Source organism: Poecilia latipinna, unplaced genomic scaffold (genome assembly GCF_001443285.1).
Source record: "Poecilia latipinna isolate Pla-1442-1.1 unplaced genomic scaffold, P_latipinna-1.0 Scaffold278, whole genome shotgun sequence".
Taxonomy (NCBI): domain Eukaryota; kingdom Metazoa; phylum Chordata; class Actinopteri; order Cyprinodontiformes; family Poeciliidae; genus Poecilia; species Poecilia latipinna.
This window is the reverse complement of record NW_015112894.1, coordinates 359,082-379,561: the sequence shown is the minus strand read 5'-3', so window position 1 is coordinate 379,561 and position 20,480 is coordinate 359,082. Positions and strand designations below refer to the sequence as shown.

The following is a 20,480-nucleotide window of genomic DNA, read 5'->3' as shown; positions in this document are numbered from 1 at the left end:
ATTACATGAGGATATTTTTTATTTAAAAAGTAGTCTCCCCTTTTCTTTTCAAACTGCGTTACGTTAAGAGCCTGCAGACGTTTTCCACCAGCCTGTTGATTCCCTACTCAACCTTCAACTGCAGGGCTCTCTGTTCATGGAACTGTAGTGCTCAAATCAGACAAAACTGATTGAAAATGGATGACATGCTGGTCTTCTGTTCTGTGTTGGCAGTGCCCCAAGTCCTCAAGAGCTGCACAGAGTTCATCGAGAAGCACGGCGTGGTGGACGGCATTTACCGCCTCTCTGGGATTGCTTCAAATATCCAGAAATTGAGGTAAGGAGACATTTCCTGCTAAACAGAGTTTGAGCTCAGAAAGCGTTGCTAAGACCTCCAGGCTGCTCCAGAGAAGTTGTGACTTTCTAATGGCTACATAGACGGCAATGTAAAATCTGTCATGCTGATAGGAGGCAGAGTTTTATGTCATTAAGTTTCCAGGAGCAAAGCTCTGTGTGCTACCGTGCAGAAAAGATTCCTGCTTTAAGTTTGATGGTCCAGCTGCCAGCTTTCAGTAAACTCACTTTGTGCTGGTTCATTCCTTGGTGTTTCCTTCTTATTGGCGTCGACTCAGGAGTAGCGATTGGACTGTAAACGTGTCTGAACAGTGGCAAGTTTGCATATTCTGTGCTCTTGTTTAGATTTTCATTTCTGATGTTTATTATTGGACCGCTGAAAGCATGAGCAGATATCCTTTGATTTTGTTCATTTTGAGGAAATACTTGTGGTGTTTTTGTTTTAATTCATTGTCTCTTTTTCATTTCCTGAAGCCATAAAACGGCATCCATAAGAGACAAGTAATTATTCACAGGTTTTCTACGCAGAAAGGTCTGCAAGTCGTTGTCGTCTTTTTCCGAGTCTGATTAAAACATTCCTACATGTTTTGTCTGAATCGTTGAGGCTTAATCTGAATTTTCATCAAACTTATTGGTCAGTTTATCAAATCTATTTGTTTTAGGACACTGTTTTTCCTCCCCAGAATTAGTTTTTTTTCTCTATGCTTTAGGATTTAATCATATTTATTTAAAAATGATTGAAATTAAATAACATTTTTAAGCAGAAAAATCGTATTCTAAAATAACACAGGGTTACTAAGTGAAAAACCCATAATAAACATCAATGCTCAGGGCTTTCATTGCTTTTTAGGGATGTAGAGCTTAACCCAGAAATCCAGTTTTAAAACTAATAAAAATATCAAACATGTACAAACTGTGCTTTAAGGAGCTGCATCCAACAAATCTAAGTAGATATTTAAGCAGAGCTAATTTAGCCAAAGAATGAACTACATTAATAAACAGTTCTTTTTTTATCACATTCCTGGATTGGAAGGTGGACTTTGTATCGTGTTGTTTCAGGATCTGTAGAACAACTAGATACATTTCTTTGCTCTCAAACATCCAGAATTTTTTTTTTAATTTAAGTTTGGCAAAGCATGAAATCCTGAAATGGAAAGTGTGTTGCAGTTTTTATCTTCCACAGATCCTCCCAGATTCATAAATGATTCACAGATTAATTTTTCTGTCGTATTAGCGTGTTGACTGGTGCTTTGTTCTTTCTGTCTCTGTCATCAGGCATGAGTTTGACTCGGAGCAGATACCTGACCTGACCAAAGATGTTTACATCCAGGACATCCACTGCGTCGGCTCGCTGTGCAAGCTGTACTTCAGAGAGCTGCCCAACCCGCTGCTCACCTACCAGCTCTATGAGAAATTCTCTGTAAGCAAAACACTTCTCCTTATGTGTGCTTAGAAAGTTATTGTCACTTGGTGCAAAGTTTTCTTCCTCCAGGGTGTAACAGGACTGTCTTTGGCCTTCCCTCTTGTCAGACTAGCTGTAACTCTTCTTGCTGTACAATTGTTTGTAATTTTTGTTTTTAAAAAAAAAGCTGTGAAATTCTTCATAAGTGATGACATTTTAAGCCACAGAAAACCCCAAAATATTAACATTTTACCTGACACACCCTGTCGTTAGAAATGCTGCAAGCCACACTTTGTGACTTGGAATAAAAACCTCCTCCAAGCACAACAGAGCCGTCCCTGAGGCCGAGGTAAATGTTTTCTGGTTGCCATGGCTGCACAGGGGGCGATGGGGGCTTCTGTGGTTGCTAACTCCCCTCAGGGGCTTTTATAGCAGCAAAGAGTAACAATGTGTTTAATATTGTCCCCTCCTGCCATTCATCTCTGGCCTTGGTTTCATTGTGAAGGAGGCTGTATCAGCAGCAACGGACGAAGAGCGACTCATCAAAATTCATGATGTCATTCAGCAGCTTCCTCCGCCTCATTACAGGTCAGTGTGGCAGCATACTGCCATCTGCTGGCAGCTTAAGAAAAAGCATTGTTAAAGCTACATTGAACTTGTTCATGTTTGCTGTCCCTAAATCTAGTAAGTCCCTATATTCAGGGACTTACTAGTCCCTAAATCTAGTAGATACAGTGGTTAAGAAATGACTGCATGGATCATTAGTTTTAACATTCCCAGCTGACTCTCTGGCCATTATTATTGGATTTCCAGGACCCTGGAGTTCCTCATGAGACACCTGTCCCGCCTGGCAGCGTTCAGCTACATCACCAACATGCACACAAAGAACCTGGCCATTGTCTGGGCGCCCAACCTGCTACGGTAAGGGGCATCATGTTCACTACCTTCCTCAGGGCTTTTAATGTTGTGCTTTATAAATACATGACAGTGTAAAGTTTTTGGGGAGGCTTTTCAGTCGTTCTTCAGTTTTCAAGTCACCAAATTGTTTCGTTTTGAGGATAATATTTAGTAACAGTGTTTATTCAGGAATCTGTTGGCTGCATATTCTATAAAACAGAGGGGATGTGTGCTATATTTAACCATCAGTTGATTTTCTTTTCCATTGTGATACATGTAGATAGACCGTAGCAACTGTACCACTAAACTGAGCTGTTTTGTGTTGCAGATCTTTAATTAAATGTTGCAGCATCAACAACATAATCTCTTTTGATTGTGTACCATGTAACATATTTGCAGAGTCAGCCAAGAGTTTCAGCTAACAATAATCAATCCAAACGAGATGACAACACTGTATCAGGTTTAATTAGTTGGAGCGAGGTTAAAACATTTAATCACTTTAATGCAGAATGCAGTAATTATTTATTAATGTGTGGATTGTGAAAAACTACTCCTGGATGAACACATAGCAACAATAAACAGCCTGCGTTATGTCCTTGTGTCACAATACGCAGAACAAGTAGATGCTTTTGAAAGGAAGTGCTCAGGCTTCTATTTCTGTAGTTCTTTATTAAAACAAGCCTATTCTGTACTCTGTTGATTCAGATCAAAGCAGATTGAATCTGCCTGCTTCAGCGGCACAGCAGCCTTCATGGAAGTACGAATTCAGTCTGTAGTAGTGGAGTTCATCCTCAACCACGTTGATGTGCTCTTCAGCACCAAACTCAGCTCCCTGATCAGAGAGGGCACAGGTACACACAAACATCTCACTGCTGCACGTGCTGCAGGCTCCACGCCTACATTACCGCCATTCATTTCCTGTAACTACGTCACCAGGACACAACTCTCTATCTCGACCTAAATCCCTGCTGGTTTCATCACCTTCCACCAAACTTCTGAGCCTGGAGGAGGCCCAGGCCAGGACTCAGGCGCAGATCAACTCTCCGGTGACTGAAGACAGCAAGTACATCGAGGTGGGCGAGGGTCCAGCCGCCCTGCAGGGGAAGTTCCACACAGTCATTGAGTTTCCCACTGAGAGGTTTGTCATGTCAGTGCTTCATGAAACAGTCACAATTTGGAGTAAAGTGATAAAAACCTGTACTCTGTCTCCCTCTGCTGGAAGCTTTGTGAATATTTAACTCCCACATCTCCATCTGTATAATGCATAATCCTTCCCCTTTTAAAACATAGCTCAGAATGGATACTTTAAAAATCTGTATGCAATATTTCAAGTTGATTTTGCACTATCGTAATGTTTGGTAATGCTCTACAGGAAAAGACCCCCTATCAAATCCAAAAAGTCTCCTGTGGGAAGCTGGCGCTCTTTCTTCAACCTCGGCAAATCGTCTTCTCTCTCCAAGCGTAAGCTGCAACGCAACCCCAGTGAACCCAGTGAGTTGAAAGCCATGGCTCTCCCTGGTGAGTCTGTAGCGCTTTAACCAAACAGCGACTGCCTGCAGGAACCCAGAACTGTGCATTTAGAAACACTGTGTGACGTTTCAGGAGGCCGAGGCGACACGGCCACGTTAAGGTCAGCTAAAAGCGAGGAGTCACTGAGTTCACTGCACAATGTTGAAGGTAATTATTTATAGGCCCCCTGGTGCATTTTGACTCAAAATCCTTGTGTTTGTCTAGAGATGCAGAAAAAAATTACAATTCTTCATCGTGGGAATTCCGACTCAAAATGCTCAAAACTCAATTTCAGTCTGCACAATTTTTATATTTTGAATAATTATTTGATATATTTTTGATTTAAGGAAATCAAAGACAGGGAGCTAAGCTAACACAATGCTGGTTACTTAAATTACAGGATTTTGTGCACAAACGTATTTTAGTTCAAATATAAATTGATGACATTTGATACAGTATGGAACCTTACAGAATTGTTTTAAATTCATTTTCTATTTGTCCTTGTTCGTTCATAATTCAAGCAGGATTTCTGGATTGTTTCTGAATCAAAAAATTATAACCCTAAAAATCGGAATCAAATCGCGAGACACTGAAACACTGACGTCTCTACTGTGATCTCACTGTAGCTTCTTGTCCTCCTCTAGGGGAGTCAAAGGTGTACCGTCCTCGCCGTCCTCGCTCCAGCAGCGACGCTCTGTCGGCCTCCTTCAACGGAGAACTGCTGGACAGCCCACAGCAATGCAACTCCTACGACAACCTCGACGCCACGGAGGACAGCGACGGAGACGAAGGGCCCATCTGCGTCCCCGCCCTGATCTCGCCGCCCCGCTCAGCGGGCGAAGACGTGGACCTGAGTCCACCGGACATCGGCATGGCCTCGTTAGACTTCGACCCCATGTCTTTTCAGTGCAGCGTGCCAGACACCACCTTTGCCTTCCCCTTGGATGACTCCTCAACTGGCGCCGAAGGCTCCACGTTAAAGAGGAGCCCCAAGAGCAACGCCTCGGACCTCATCACCGCCTCCTTCCCAGGCAGCGTGACCTCCCCGCTGTTGTCTGCAGACTGCAGCATGGCTGCTGCAGAGAAGGCAGAAAGCAAGAAGCTGACCACATCTTACTCCTACACTGATAAGCCCATGCAGGCAGTGTCACCTATTAAATGTGGGAAAGCCACCAGTTTGACTCCATTTGCTACGTTAGAGCTTTTCTCCCCAGAGATTCCTGACAGAAACGGAGCTAGACAGCCCATCCCTAAGCAACATTTATCTCCTCCTCCAATGCCCAAGGAGTCTCCTCCCCTGATGGGCAGTGTGCTGCTTAGGGGGGCCGAGTCATCACTCACTGAAGCTTTCCAGAAGGAGCTGCACTCTAAGCTGGCGACCTTTGACTCGTTGGACAGTAAGGACCTTGTAGGAGAGGAAGCAGTGGAGCAGGAACCGGTAACCATCAGCCAGGAGCATCAAGGTAAGAAGAAGAAAAAGGATCTCTGTAGTCTGATGCGTGCTTCTCTTTTTACCGTTTCATGATGTGTTCAGACCAAACACAATTTGAGCCCAATTGGACGCTTGTCTAAGGTGCGTCGAGAAGCCTCATCTGGTGCTGCGCGTTTGAAGCGTTTTGAGTGTTTGACGTGTATCCAATGCTGGAGTTACAAGATCTGAACTTTTGCAGCTGGATGCAATAAGACATGGTGGCCTGTAGTTAGTGTCCTGCCAGGAGATGTAGGCAATAATGCAGGTCAGCAGGTCGTCAAACTGAGCTTGGGTGAGACAAAAGTAGTGCTGAAAGTGACCAGCGCACAGATAGGTCGTGAAACTCTCAACACCTTTGAATTATCAGGTGAAATTAAACACGGCGCAGAGGCGGCCGACGACAGCATTCTCCTACTTTCTGTAAATAAACCCAAGACACTCTCAATATTTCATCCGCCATTGTACAAAGAGACCGGGAGAGGGAAAAAAAAGTTAAAAGTCTAGAGCCCCTCCCCAGCTTTGGTTCCAGAGCCATTTTGAGGCTCCATATCAAGCAACCAACTTGAGGTGTTGGGCGCGTTTTTGACAAGCAGAATGCGTTTGGTCTGAACACAGTATTAGTGTTTTTAGTGGTTTAACCTGAATCTCTCGCTACCTTACCAAAGCCCCATACTCAACATCCCCCACCTCCTTGTCTTGAACCTTCCTCCCTGCTGTCACCTTCACACTCTGCTCTGTTGCTTCTTGATGATTCAGCTGCACATCCCTTCTGTTCTTGTCTTCCTGGTAGGAGTCCTCACTCCAGACTCTTCAAAGGACCTCCCCCCTCGTTCCCTCAGCTCTACTGCCCCACCTCCCCCTCCACCCCCTAAAAACGCTGCCCGCATGTTGGCCCTAGCTCTGGCCGAGTCGGCCCAGCAGGTCTCCGTTCAGTCTCAGCCCCAGTCCTCTAGGCCCCCCACGCTGGTGTCCTCTGTCCAACCGCAGGTCTCACACGTTCCAGAATCGTCCCGTCCACCAGCTCCACCGGCCCACACTGCGTCTGAGGAAGGAGAGGGAGCAATAAGTTCTCCACCACCAAGCGTTACTTCTGCTACTACTATCACCAGCTCACATGATCGAACCACTTCCAGCCCACCAACCAGCCTGCCGCCATCACAGTTCACCAGCACCACCACTAAGCCATCAGACAGTTCTGCTACAGCCCAGTCCAGAACTCAGCCAGAGACTGAATCCACCCCGCCAAGCACTCCGCCTTATAAATGTGCCCAAGTTCCCACTTCAACCAGCCTGACCTCTCCAACCAGGAAGAGTCCTGAACGACAGCAGCAGGTCTCCAGACAGGCCGCCGGTCACAGCAGCTCATCTGGTGCTGCTGCAGCCACGACCCCAAGAGGCGGCAGCAAAGACGAGAGGGTTCTACAGCAACCTGGTTCTGCTGAGGTAAATGTTAGCCCCACTCCTCTATCACTCTGCCATGATCCCAAACTACAGCATATATGATAAACAAAGAGCTAAATGTTGTTGCATAATAGAGACTTGCTGACAAAAAATGTCTAAGCTGAATTTGATGTCAGATAGTCTAAACAATACCTGAAGACAGGCTGACAATTGACAGATGTTTACACCTGGTGTGTTCAAGGCACAGTGGAGACTTTTACTGACTTATGTTTAAGCGCATCTCAGAAGAAAAGGAAGTTCAAAGTACTTTACATGATAAAAGCATAACACAACAAACCGCTCAGAGACTTCCAGTCAGCAGAAAGTCTCCAAGTACAGCAGCAGCTTGGAGTGTTTGTAAAGAAAAAGCCTCACATAGTGGACTCTGTTTTTGCATGTCAGGGTCTGCTGAAGGGAAATAAATACGACAACAGGGTATATCTATTAAAAGCGATTATCTTTTCTGTCGCAAACTTCTCAGTTGATCCATACATGTGGGAAGTGTCAAGTATCTACCTTTTATAAATCAGTGTTCTCAACAGAACATTCAAGCTTCTTACAAAATAAAATCTGAGAGGTATGGTATGCATTTCTGTTCAGCCCCCTGAGGTTTAATACTTTTGAGCCACCTTTCTCTACAATTACAGCTGTAATTAGGTGCCATATTCTCAATTAAATTTACTTTGACCGCTTTGACATGTATGTCTTAAACTATTCTGTTGTGCCTCTGGCTGCATGTTTAGAATAATTATCATGCTGGAAAGTTGATCTCTACCCCAGTCCCAGTTCATTTGCAGACTCCAACAGGTTTTTCTCCAGGATTACCCTCTAGATAGCTTATACTGCCATCACCAGGTGTGGTGACTGTGTATATGATGACTTTTTCAAGGCACTGCAACTCAGGACAGTATATAGATCAGGTTTGTTTGACTTTTCCCAACTGGAACAAATCCTAACTTGTCTTTTTTTTCTGTTCTTTGAATCGTCAGATGAAAGCTGAGGATTGTGCGTCAGCTCCAATCCTTCCCAAACCATCAGAGCAACCTCCTCCAACAGCTCAGAAACCCATCAGGCAGCCAGTCTCGCTTCCTCAGAACCAGCCTCAGACTCTGCTGCACAACCAAGTTCACACACAGCCTCGTCTTCCACCGCAGCCTCACTCAGCTTCCCAGGCCCACCCCCATCCCCAGGCCCACCCCCATCCCCAGGCCCACCCGTCTAAAGCCAGTGCCAGAATAGCACCCACCTCGGCGGAACCTGTTGAGAAGCCGTGGGAAGCCATCAAACCCGTACAGCCGTGCAAAGAACCAGCCAAACACAATGACTCTTATGGACCCACTCCTCCCGTTCCCCCAGTTCGCACCTTGGAGAGCAAACTGGCCACAGCAGCACTTAGTCAGAGTGAAGCTTCCTACGAGATGTTCAGGGAAGGCCCTACGGCTAGCCACCTGACAGAGGGTCTTTCCCATCATCCTCTGTCTCCACGGAAACCCTCCTCTCACCAGCCAGCCTACATTTACCATGTTAAAGGAGAGCCCATCCTTATCGAAGCCCCAGGAGCGGCGTACTACCACCAGAGGCCTGTTCCTCATCATTACCGCCCGGACAGTGTCGCCCCGCACTCCTACGTGTCCAAGTCGGAGCCTCAGATAACCTACAGTGCCCGAGCAGACAACAGGTACAGCACCTTAGGTCCCAGGTCCTACCACCACTCCATGAAGCTGAGGGGAACCCCCCGGGGTGTGCACGTCTCCCCGGGGCCGGATCACCAGGGCTACAGCCACGACAGAACCCACGGCTATCCCACCATCCGCAGAGTCCACTCCTTCCACGTCCCGCCCACCATTCGCTCTGTCCCCATCCAGAGGACGGAAGTTCCGCCGGAAGACGATATGTTCTTCCATCATCGGCCCGTTTATCAGTGCAAGGCGTACCAGCAGCCTCCGCAGCAGTCATCCCAGACCGACTACCATGTCACCCAACTGCAGCCGTACTTTGAGAACGGCCGGGTGCAGTACCGCTACAGTCCATACTCTGGCTCTGTCCCGTTGGAGTCGCCTTTCTACGACATTGACCCTTACGGCACAATCCGAGTTAGGCACTTTCACTCCTACGGAGGCCGGGACGCCGGCGCTGCCGGAGGCCGACCTGGCGGGAAGGCAGCTGGTTACCACTACGTCTCCCGCCACGGACTGCCCCCTGGCAAAGAGCACGGCTTTGTCAGCAGAGACATGCCTCCTGGTCATGGGAGCAAGGAAGCTGCCGTGTTCCTGCCATGGGACCCGGAGGAGGCAGAAAGGCTTCGCATGCACTCGATCCGCAGGGAGAGCAGGGCCAGGCTGAAGCTGAGAGGCCCTGTCCTCTCGCAGTACGACAACGTTGGCCTCTTCACACCAGCAGATATATCTGGGTATGAAACCTTGCACCTGCGGAGTAAGTCTGACCCTGGTAAAGCTGTGCTGCTTCCAGTGGAGAGCAAAGATGGACGCTACCTTCCCAGACACATGGTGTCTGACCCTGATGGGCTTGTCTACATGGAGACAGACAAGCATGTCCACGGCAGCGGAGACAAGTCGGATGTTTCCAAGCAAGGCGTTTCCAAGAAATGCCAGTCATCTCACTCTCTTCCCGCGTCTCACCAGTCGGACAGCAGCCGGCACGAGCTCAAATACGAGAGCGGAGAGGACAAGCTGGGCGGCGACGGCGGCAGGTCCAAACACCGGCAGGAGCATCCCACCAAGAAGCCCTTCCAGCCACGGTACGAGTGTCCCGATTCTGACCACCACCACCACGACAAGCTGAAGTCATCCGGTGGTTACCACGGTACTGACGAGCTTCCGCCCCGGGACCAACTGGCACGTTGCAAACCGGAGCGTTCCCACGGCGTCCGAGAAGAGCAGCACCTCAACCAGAGCAAAGCAGACCTGGATAGGGACTACAGCTACCAGAAACACAGCAACAAACCCACGCAGTCCCACTACGACAACCTGGATGATTACCACCCAGTACCTCAGCCTCAGGCCCCAGTCCAAAAACACACAGGCTCCGGCTCCAGCTCGTACCCTGCCAACCCCAGCAGCAGGGCTTACTCCACGGCTCTGGGCCAGGGAGCCTTCATCCAGACTGAGCTGGGCCTGCAGAGGCCCGAGACAGAACTCCGTACCGAATGAAGCGTTTGGGTGGGAAGGGGAAGAAACTGTTGAGGTTTGGGTGAGCAGACTCTGCAGGACAGTGGACTGCTGGAACCCTCATATTTTTGCTTTTTCTGTATTTTTTATGAATTGTAAAGAATATTGCAAGGCTTTTTACTGAGTCCTGAATGTACCTGAAATTATTGTCCATGAGGTCACAGTACTGTGACTGACTGAGACTGCAGCCAATTATAAATGTATATAAGAAAGACGTAAGGTACTTTTAGCAGGAACCCCAAAAATGTAAAATATATACTATATATATATATAGATATATATAAATATATGTTCTACAAATGAAATCACTAGTAAAAAGGGATTTTTAGTTGACTTTTTTTAGGTGTGGAGCTGGGCATGAGAATCAACTGGAAGTAAGATTTGCATTTTAGTAATTCATGATCAGTTGTGTGTAGATCTCTTGTTGTGTTCTGTCTGGATGTTACAGCACAACGTAAAAGGACATCCGCCCTCCCACTCCTGGTACCAACACATGAAGAGGTTTCTGTGTGTCCATGTTGGCTTTGATGAGTGGAAGATGTGACATGGAGCCACTTGGGTTGTCGCAGTGGTTATCAATGTCTTACTCTCTCTGTTACTGTGCCATTTTTTAAGGTAATGTTACTCGAAATTGTTTTCAGTGGCTTTTTTTGGAATCTTTCAGTACTTGTGTGTTTTCTGTTGGAAGAGGGACCAAAGACTTGGCACAGTTGTTGCACATATGAGGTAAAGATGGGAAAGTGGATGAAAATTGTAGCTTTTGAAGTTTAAAATGGTTGTTTTTGTTTTGTTTTTTTTATTCATTGTACTTTCAGGTACTAGACTAATTGATTAAAGCTGAAACAATGTCTTCTCATACAACATGATGAAAATGTTGCTGCTGCTTTGTGGGAAAACCAACTTGTTAATGAGCCTTAAAATTTTGTTCCTGGAGAATCGTACATTGTTTACTGATACTGTTAACGACAGAAATGATGTTCACCACTTTAAAGCAGGTTTAGTTATAAGATATTTTAGTTGGCTTGGGATTTTAAATAGTGAGGGACTGTTTTTCTTTCTACCTTCTTTTCTTCAGATAGTGTGGGTCCATGGTTTTCAGGCTAGAGATAGATGTATAGTACATCCATCCATTAGTCTAATACAAGGCCCTCTGGGCCAGCATAATGGATGACATACAGTATAAATCCAATACGTTTAAATCCAGGTGTACTCTGTAACAGTTTAACTTCTATATTGCTTGCAGGTTTTGCCCCTCTTGCCTTATCTAAAGCCTCTACCTTCTCAGATGGGCTGTTACAGTAAGGCACTGTGTACTTGAATGTGAAAAAACTCATTTCAAACTGGAGGAGTCTAAAGTCAGATATAAAATAAATAAAGGTGTTCAGGAATTGCTCAGCTTTATGTTTTTTTTATGTTCTGTCTCCTGTATTGACATTCATTCAGTGGGAGAGTTCTAGCAAAAGGACAGAAAGCTTCATCGATGGTTTTGTTGTTTTTCACTGTCTCCGGTTGGGCTGGGGACCCATCAGGTCCTGGTACCTACCACACTCTGCTAACATACTCCAGCTCATTCTTGGGGATACCAAGATGTTTCCAGACCAGATCAATTATGTACAGGTACATCTAAAAAAATGGATATTAAAAGTGAAATAGTACTTGCCAGTCATCATAAAAATATATTATCTAGAATCATCACAAATAGAGAAATATATTCTAAACGTTTCTTGTAATTTTACTGATTATGGCTTGCGGATCCATCCATCCATTTCCTTACACTCTTATCCCATTGGGGTCAGGAGAGGAGCTAGTGCCTGTCTCCAGAGTTCAATGGGCGAGAGGCAGGGTACACCCCTTGCGCTAGCCTTGCGCTAGTTTATCGCAAGGCTTGCAGATAATAAACAAAATTCAGTATCTCAGAAAAATGGAATACAGTGGAAACTCATGGTATCACATCCTAATTAACTCGAAACACCTGCAACGGTTTCCTGAAACATTAAACGGTGAGTCATCTACAATCATGAGGAAGACTACTGACTGGACAGGTGTCCAGAAAATGGGTATGGACACCCTTCACAAGGAGGGGAAGCCATAAAAAGTCACTGCTGAAGAAGCTGGTTTTTCACAGAGTTCTGCATCCAAGCATATACAGTAGACATAAAATTGAGTGGAAGGCAGAAGAAATGTGACGGGGAAAATATGCATCAGCAACAGGCAGAACTGCAGCCTTGAGAGGATTGTCAATCAAATTCCAGAAGAGTTGCACACCAATATGGGCTACACATAGTATTCCTTCAAACTTCTATGAAAACATATCAGCTGCAAAACAAGAGAAATGCTGCTTGAAAAGAAACTGCTGCCTGACTACACACAAACTTTGCCATTTCATCCATGCAGACATGAATTCAATCTCCATACACATGTAACATTACTAAGCTCTGCAAAAATGAATTTGAACAGTTGTGTAATCCTAATCAGATGGTTTAAAATCCAATTTTTAATGTAGATTTTGACATCTACATTTCTTACAGATCAACACCAACCAGAAGTCTCGTGTGTGTGTGTGTGTGTGTGTGTGTGTGTGTGTGTGTGTGTGTGGCGGGGGGAGTTACAGAGCCTTGGGGTTCACAGGAGACTACTTAGATTTGCCTCTCTTTCTGGAACAGAAAACCCAGATTTGCCCTGATTTCAGGGTTATGCTCAAAATTTTGACAAACTGCCATCTGGAGTAAGCCCAAACTTCCCAGAATAAACCATCATGGAAATGTATGTCCGACTACTAAAGTAAAAACTCCAGAAAAATAGGTTAAAACAGGATAACCTGGAAATTCTGGCTCAATCCCTTGTTTTAATTTTAACAGCCCCTGGAAGAGTGAGAATTGACAGCAACTTCACACATAGACCATACAAAAATGAAAATGCAAAACCCTTGAGTTGAAGCTGAGTCATTGTGAGCAGTTTGTTAATCCTGTGCAGATGTTGATTTATGAATCATTCAGCTGCTTTAAATACCAACGCGATAAATATGGATATACTATTTCCTGTTCTGTGTTTTACACGGGGATATTAAACCTTAAAAATGCCCATCCCATTTTTTTTTTTACTAGAGGCCTCATTTTACGCCATCCTTCACTCAAAAGTTTACAATGTGCTTATTTATCGCCATACTGTAATATTGTTGCTTTTAGGAGCCTTTTATGCACTTCGACACTTCCTGTTGGGACGACATTTGAAATAGTGAAAAACGTTAGTCATCAAAACCCGATTATTTTCTAAATTAAGCTTACTCTATTGAATTGTTGTTTTTTTCCCACCCTCTCCGCCACGTTTTAGGTGAAAAAGTTTCAGTGTTTACAAATGTTGGCATTGCATTGTGGGAGTACGATGATTGACACCGGCGCCATTTTGCTCCTGCTCGCTCTGCTTCCATTGTGTGAGAGATAGTAAATATCTGACACTGCCACACAACCACAACACACTGAAACGCTGCGAAGCAAAAGCCGAAAATTCAGCCCCGGTACGTAAACATTTTCACGTACTTTTTAAACGTTAGAATATACACCATTGTTTTGTGTTAGAATTGGACGGGCGAGTGTGTTTTGGGAGCTTATAAAGCGTTTAAATTCGACGCCGAGGTGAGGCGAAAAGCAGCTGCCTCGATGCCCAGACTCGGAGAAAAACGGCTCAGTACTTCCACCGCCGAGCTAGCTGCTCCACTTTCAGCTTTCTTCTCTAATATAGCGTCGCGCCCACGACTCTGTTGGTGTTCTGATACCTATATGTATATCCTGTAATTTGTTGGTAGTTTAATGTGCCCACGTTTCTAGTTTTGGTAGAAAACCATTCAAGTTTCCATCCTGTTCGTTGACTCTACATTGGTAGGCTGGTTCGTTTCAGTCTGCGGCCATAATCTTGCGGTATGAGGCGGGGCTATAACTGTTCGTTCCGCCTTCAAACCATGCAATCTGAAAGGCTATTGGTCCACAAACACGGCTGGGCCTCACCGGATTGGTGTATTTTCTTGCATTCGCCCGTTTCAAATTATGATTGGTAGTAGGGGTTTGTGGTTCAGTGTTTTGATTGGTTGGGCACGATGTTTTTGGGTAACTGCCAAAAAATTGTGCACCGAGGGTTCCTAGGAGACGTCGGAACTGAAAGGAGAAACAAAACTAAACAGCGGAATTGGAGGAAATAAAAACACTGATGAACATGATTTCACTCTGAGCTGTAGCTGCGTAGGTAAACGGGTTTTTGGCAATAACGAAACGCTTTACACTTAGGATCCAGCAGCGGTAAACAACCCAGAGAAACAATCCTGAAAAGTGTCTCACTGAGCTTTTGTTACCGGCATCCTCTCACAAAGGCCCATCATTTGCAATTACTTCTTAGTCTTGAGAAGATGTAACAAAATGGTGTAACATAGAGGGAAAAATAGCTATTTTCACCCAGCAAGATGATGTTTGTAAAGCATGTTTAGCTGTGTCTGTTGCGTGGTCTTTAAAAACAAAGAGGAAACTGGACAACAGAGGGCAACATGAAAGACCTGTCGTACAAATGTTTGGGGAAAATGGAGTGGAAAAAATGAGACAGGATTTGAGGGATCTGTCTATATGGCGTTGTGTTGACAAAGTCCAACCCAAAATGGCACCAACAAAGAAAAGGTGAGAAATGTCCTTCAATAAGGGTGGAGAATTTCCTGAACAAAGTTCAGACTGGACTTCAGCTTTGTTCAAAACTAAATGGTCACATCAGATGTTAAATTTGCTGAGGATTTAAATTGTGTACGTTGTTGCTCCCGTATGGACTTGTGAAGCTAATAAACTTTATACAACTTTCGTTATGAATACAACCAGGGAGTACGTGAATACTACAACTGTATGGATCGACATCAATGATTGCTCCTAACTATATAGTGAAATAGTGAAATTACTTTTTTTTCTGTTCAATTGGACACAAATTCAGGTATTAAGAGTTAATGATCTTGGTAGAGAACAACATATTCCATAGATAATAATTGATTGATTCCATTTTCCCTTCCAGGTGAAACTTTGTCGTCATGGCACGTACCAAGCAGACCGCTCGTAAGTCCACTGGAGGAAAAGCTCCTCGTAAGCAGCTGGCCACCAAGGCCGCCCGCAAGAGCGCCCCCTCTACCGGGGGTGTCAAGAAGCCCCATCGTTACAGGTGTGTGTATTCACCTACAGGAAGAGGATGGCTTCCCAAAACTGGTGACATCACTGTTTCGTAGCATGCACTGAACCAGCTTCACTCGGTCCTTTTTAAATGAATGCTATTTACTAGGTGATCTAATAAAACATGCAATATTATTATTATTATTATTTGCTTATTTATTATCGTCTACTAAAAGCTTTTGATTATCGACTTGTTACTGAAATACAGGTTGTGTGTAGCTGATAGCAACCAGGTCAGAGTTCTGCGGGCGAGTTTTTCATCTGTAGTTTTGGGAAGAGTTATTAGCAACAACTTCCACAGCGAAGAGTGAGACCTGCGCATGGGTGTGGTGCGTTTGCTGACAAAAAAGAAATCAGATTTTTTTTTTTTTTTATCTTCAGCTATAGACTCATTGCTTGCCTGCCTTGCCTCCTTCATTAAGATATATTTGTGAAATTTATTCTTTAATTTGCAGGTAAAAATAATAGGTTTTTGCTATCATAATTAAGAGGAAAAACAAAAACGTTTGGACAACGCCACTCTAATTAGCAGTAAGCGCTTTGTCTGAGAGGTGGAGTAATGAGTAAAGTTATTGTTTATCAGTCATATTTAGCAGTGGGAAGTCCAGACCCAGGCTTGGTTCTGATGGAGAACCCAGGAGATCAGGCTGAAAATAACAAAGCCCAGAACAGACAACTGGTTCTGCCTTCGCCCCCCCAAGAACCAGCTGACTCTTCCTGACGAGCCTGTGTCGTCGTTTCAGGCCCGGTACCGTGGCTCTCAGGGAGATCCGTCGGTACCAGAAGTCCACAGAGCTGCTGATCCGTAAGCTGCCGTTCCAGCGCCTGGTGAGGGAGATCGCTCAGGACTTCAAGACCGACCTGCGCTTCCAGAGCGCTGCCATCGGAGCTCTGCAGGTGAGCGAGGCAACGGCGACTGAACGCTGCGTGGTGGAAGTTGTGCTGCTAACCCGCGCTCTGGCTCTGTGTCCCCGCAGGAGGCCAGCGAGGCCTACCTGGTGGGCCTGTTCGAGGACACCAACCTGTGCGCCATCCACGCCAAGCGGGTCACCATCATGCCCAAAGACATCCAGCTGGCCCGTCGTATCCGCGGAGAGCGCGCTTAGACGCTTCTCTGCCCTCCTGTTTTTCTGTCCCTGTCTTCACTGCTTCCTCCCACCCCCAAATCCCCCACCCATCACCCCTCTTCCACCTTCCAGCCCTGCCCAACTTCTTAGTAGACTTTAGGCTGATCCTGATCATGAGCAGATAGAAACACGTCGAAGTCTGGTCTCTCGTAGAAGTTTTTCATCTTCATAAAATGTTTTTAGGGTACCTTTCTTTCTTTTTTTTTTTTTTTGTGCATGTAAAAAGTTTTGTGGATCAGATGCGCATGTGCACACACATACTCAAATGTGTATCACTGGATTTTCCTGGTGCTTCTCAACACGGAGCCCGCCTCTGAGCTCACCTGTTCTGTTGGAGGTCGGCTGGTGCAGCTTGTGGAGCAAACAGAGCCGGAGCGCAGGGACCTGGCCGAGGGGCTAGTCTGCTTAAGGGGAGCTGCAACTTCCACAGCAGGGTGCTATTAAAACTAGCCCTGAGGCTCCCTGAACACCCCCCTCACACCGCCCCTGACCCCCAGCTGGGGGAGAGGCTGGACTGCTGCTCTGTTTGTGTGAACCCACCAGCCCTGACCTTCCAAACCAAATGTACTCGACAAACGTCAATCTCTCGGTTGCTTCAAATTAAGGATTATTGTCGTGGGTATGGTGTCGGTGGTTTTTCTTTTTTTTTTCTACACATAAAATTCATAATTTAAAGAGTACGTCTTATTTTACCACTTTCTAAATGATCAAAAATAAAGAAAGTTGAGTTTTCTGCAGTGATTTGATTTGCTGCAGGACTTTATGAGGAGCTTCTGTGTTTTCCCAGGAAACTATTATTCCCATCGCAACCACACGGGGGCGTTAGATCACCGCCACCTTTTCTTTTCAGTTCGTCACTGCAGGTTTGTAATCACACTTGATGCTACTGGCGCCCCCTGTCTTCATAGATCAGCATTAGATTTGACATAGTGAAAGTTCTCTGCATGTTTCAGGTCTTCGTCTTTCCTGCCAGCTCTCAGCGTATAAACTGTCCCTTTTCTTGAAATTTCTGATACAGAATATAACTTCATAATTGTTTTCTTTTATATTTTTCTTATTCCTTGAGATTTTCAGACGTATAAATAAGCTGATCTTTGTATTTTCCAAATTTCTCATATTATGGTGGTAATAAATAGATGTTAAAACAAGCTTCACGGAGTGTGTGTATGTGTGTATGTTGTGTTCTTTACAGCATTTCACAAATGCACCTTTATAAACGTAAAACATTGATGCTGATAGGTCAGGAGTGTTCAGAGTGCAGCACTGGGAGTAGTTTTCTGTTTATTAGCAATTAAAATTAGATTTTCAATGACATTTATGACTTAAATAGGAAAGGTATGAAGCAGGTGTTAGTCTTTTATTAGCTACATTTTTCTTTTTGTTTTCATTTTAATGTCATATTAAGCAGGACCACAAACCTCCAGCTACTTTTTACTCATAAGCAGACGTAATCACACTCAATAATTAAAACGGACTAAGGGTTTTCAAAGACGGTTCTCATTTTTGTTGCTGGGAAGAAACTCAAATTGATATTTCGACCAACAAGTTCGGAAACCGACTCCTCTTCTGGCCTTTGTAATTAAAATACTTTTTAATTTGTTGCTGGTAAGATAAAAAAAGATTTAAATTTTTTTTTTTTTTTTTTTTTTACTGGTAATTTATTTTTATATAGTGCCAATTCACAGCTAATTTGCAGAACAAATCAGCTCAATCCACACAGATTCGGTAATTTCCATGCTGATCCTAGTTATCCAACAATGCGGTCAAGTTCAATTTATTTTTAAAACTGACTAAAAGAGTTTTCTGTCAAAGGAAACCTAGCAGTTTACATTGATCAGTATGTGTTGCTTAGTGTCGTTTAGTTTCCAGCAATCCCTCATACAGATCATGCATGTAGCAAGAGTGGAAAGGAAAAACTCCCCTTTAACAGGAAGAAACCTCCAGCCTCTTCATGGCTAATGCAGTATCTGTCGTCTGAGTGGCGGCCTTGTTATAGTTCACTCTGCTTACAGAGATCACTTAGATACCGTTCCTCAACACTTCCTGTCTGAATGACATTTCACTGTGTATAATCAGCTCAAAAAATTTAATTTTACATCATACTTCCCCTTTAAAGCCAAGGAACACTTGTAGAAATGATGCATCCAGACTTTGTTACAGTGTGTCCTGAAACGTGTGCATAACAAATCCTTAAGCCATCCCAATAAAAATCTTGTCTTTATTGTTTCTCAGGGTTTATCTGACAGAAACGGCTCAGGAAGGTGATGATAGAGGTAAACGGCTACAGCTTAGGACAGATTTGGAAGCCAGAAGTGTGTTGATTCCCGTGGTGGAAGTATGTTTTGTAATATAAATGACTGTTTCTGATTTGTGCTGCTACCATCCTCATCCTTTGCCTCTGATTGGGCAGGAATCACCATAGTTACCTCTCAGCAGGTGTTGGTCTGATTGGAGGCCTTCTAGCATCCATGATGGCTGTGGACATGGCTGATGATGTGTGACGTTGTCATTGCGTTATTTTAAACAGGGTGTAAACAGGACACACATCACATTTTAGGTGATTTTATTTCTACTCCCGTTTCCTTCTGATGCTATTTATGCTAAATGGAATCCCTAAAATCTAATGGAACAGTAATTATACTTCTATCTGTTGACATTTCTCACATTACAACCCTAAATGTTGATGTTTTATGTAACAGACCATCACAAAGTAGAGCTTGGCAGGGAAGTGTGAGAAAATTTCTACATAGCTTCGCATCTCTTTTGCCATTAAAAATCTGAAAAGTGAAGGTGAACCTGTGAATAGACCTCTGACTGGGTTTCTTCCAGGATCGCCCTGTCTTCAGCTCCATTCCACAGTGCAGCGCTGCCACCACCATGCTTCAGGATGGGGTTAGAGTATTTAGTGGGATTTGCACATTTATTGTTTGGCATGTAAGTTAAAAGGTTATATTTTGATCTGATCTGTCATGAAGGTCTTTATTTATTGCTTTCTGTCTGACGCTCTTTCATGAACTCAATACAGCAGCATGCCACTACTTCATCATTTACGTTGGTCAAACCTTAAGGAAACCATGCACAGAGCCTGGGTATGGACACGCTGTACTCTATTCTCATCTCCCTTCAGCACTCCGTCTGGGATTTCTCCCATTGAGTTGGATTTCTCCAGTTGGATTTCAACCGGTCCAATAAACGGACACAAGAAAATGTTGTGAACAATGATGTCGAGTTTCTGCGCCGTTTTAAGATTAGAACAGTGGCAGGTTTTTACCAGACTAGCTTTAAATCAGACTAATCACCTATTTTTGGTCAATCTGGTGTAGCAAATTTATTTCTCTTCCCTAAGTACCTGAATAACAGGAGAGGGTATTTTTAGATAATGTTTAATGTGTGTGTGTAGCTTTGTGAGTTTGATATCAGAATCACTTGTTTGCCATTCCATAAGAAGAAGTGGTGTGTTTGGGCTCGGTTGACGACTAAGGTGTGAATTAAGCTTCAATTCAGATTAGGATTAGGGAAAATGTCTGGGTTAGGCATAAATTCAGCTCCTAAAATAAAAAGGAAGTCAATACAAAGTCCTTTTCCGGGTAGAAATACAAACGTGTGTGTGTAACTTTAGGAACTTTTTAGTTAAAATTGCTCAGTCAAAATTTTTCCCTTCACCTGCTGGTAAGATTCTCTCAACTCATGAGAATCTGACTTTGTGAAAGAATATGGAAACGTCTCTCAGAGCTGTTTTCCTTCGCCGTCTGCATGTAGCAAACAAATCACCTTCATCAAGGTCTGCTGGGCGCGCTCCATCCCCCACCACATCTGCTCCTCCCTGGGATTACAGTGCAAATGTTTGTCTGAAACACCCAGTGCTGAGAGGGGAGATTATGGCTGAACTGGCCTCACCGAGAGGAGGGGGGGGGGGGGGGGGGG

The 20,480-nt window shown here is 44.4% G+C and overlaps 2 protein-coding genes and 1 long non-coding RNA gene across 6 annotated transcripts in view; all 3 read left to right on the top strand.

Moving 5' to 3' along the window:
* arhgap32b (Rho GTPase activating protein 32b) overlaps positions 1-11,635 on the top strand; it is a 48,358-nt gene extending 36,723 nt beyond the window's left edge. For all 4 annotated transcript variants that reach the window (XM_015033763.1, XM_015033762.1, XM_015033761.1 and 1 more), the window contains 11 exons: positions 214-316; positions 1,609-1,753; positions 2,241-2,323; positions 2,549-2,656; positions 3,338-3,483; positions 3,569-3,770; positions 4,005-4,150; positions 4,235-4,309; positions 4,786-5,604; positions 6,403-7,055; positions 8,042-11,635. In XM_015033763.1, the coding sequence (XP_014889249.1) occupies positions 214-316; positions 1,609-1,753; positions 2,241-2,323; positions 2,549-2,656; positions 3,338-3,483; positions 3,569-3,770; positions 4,005-4,150; positions 4,235-4,309; positions 4,786-5,604; positions 6,403-7,055; positions 8,042-10,222 (4,661 nt within the window). In that variant the 3' untranslated portion in view covers positions 10,223-11,635. The remainder of the gene's footprint in view (positions 1-213; positions 317-1,608; positions 1,754-2,240; positions 2,324-2,548; positions 2,657-3,337; positions 3,484-3,568; positions 3,771-4,004; positions 4,151-4,234; positions 4,310-4,785; positions 5,605-6,402; positions 7,056-8,041) is intronic.
* A 1,155-nt stretch (positions 11,636-12,790) lies between these two features.
* Positions 12,791-20,474, top strand: LOC106948209 (uncharacterized). Its single transcript, XR_001425130.1, has 3 exons — positions 12,791-12,808; positions 18,814-18,817; positions 19,957-20,474. It is a non-coding gene; the product is annotated as an uncharacterized LOC106948209 (long non-coding RNA).
* Positions 13,626-16,678, top strand: h3f3c (H3 histone, family 3C). The gene is made up of 4 exons (XM_015033767.1): positions 13,626-13,754; positions 15,278-15,421; positions 16,173-16,326; positions 16,407-16,678. Exons 2-4 carry the CDS (start codon positions 15,294-15,296, stop codon positions 16,533-16,535), a joined length of 411 nt encoding a protein of 136 aa, XP_014889253.1. The 5' UTR covers positions 13,626-13,754; positions 15,278-15,293; the 3' UTR covers positions 16,536-16,678.
* Positions 20,475-20,480: the final 6 nt, after the last annotated feature.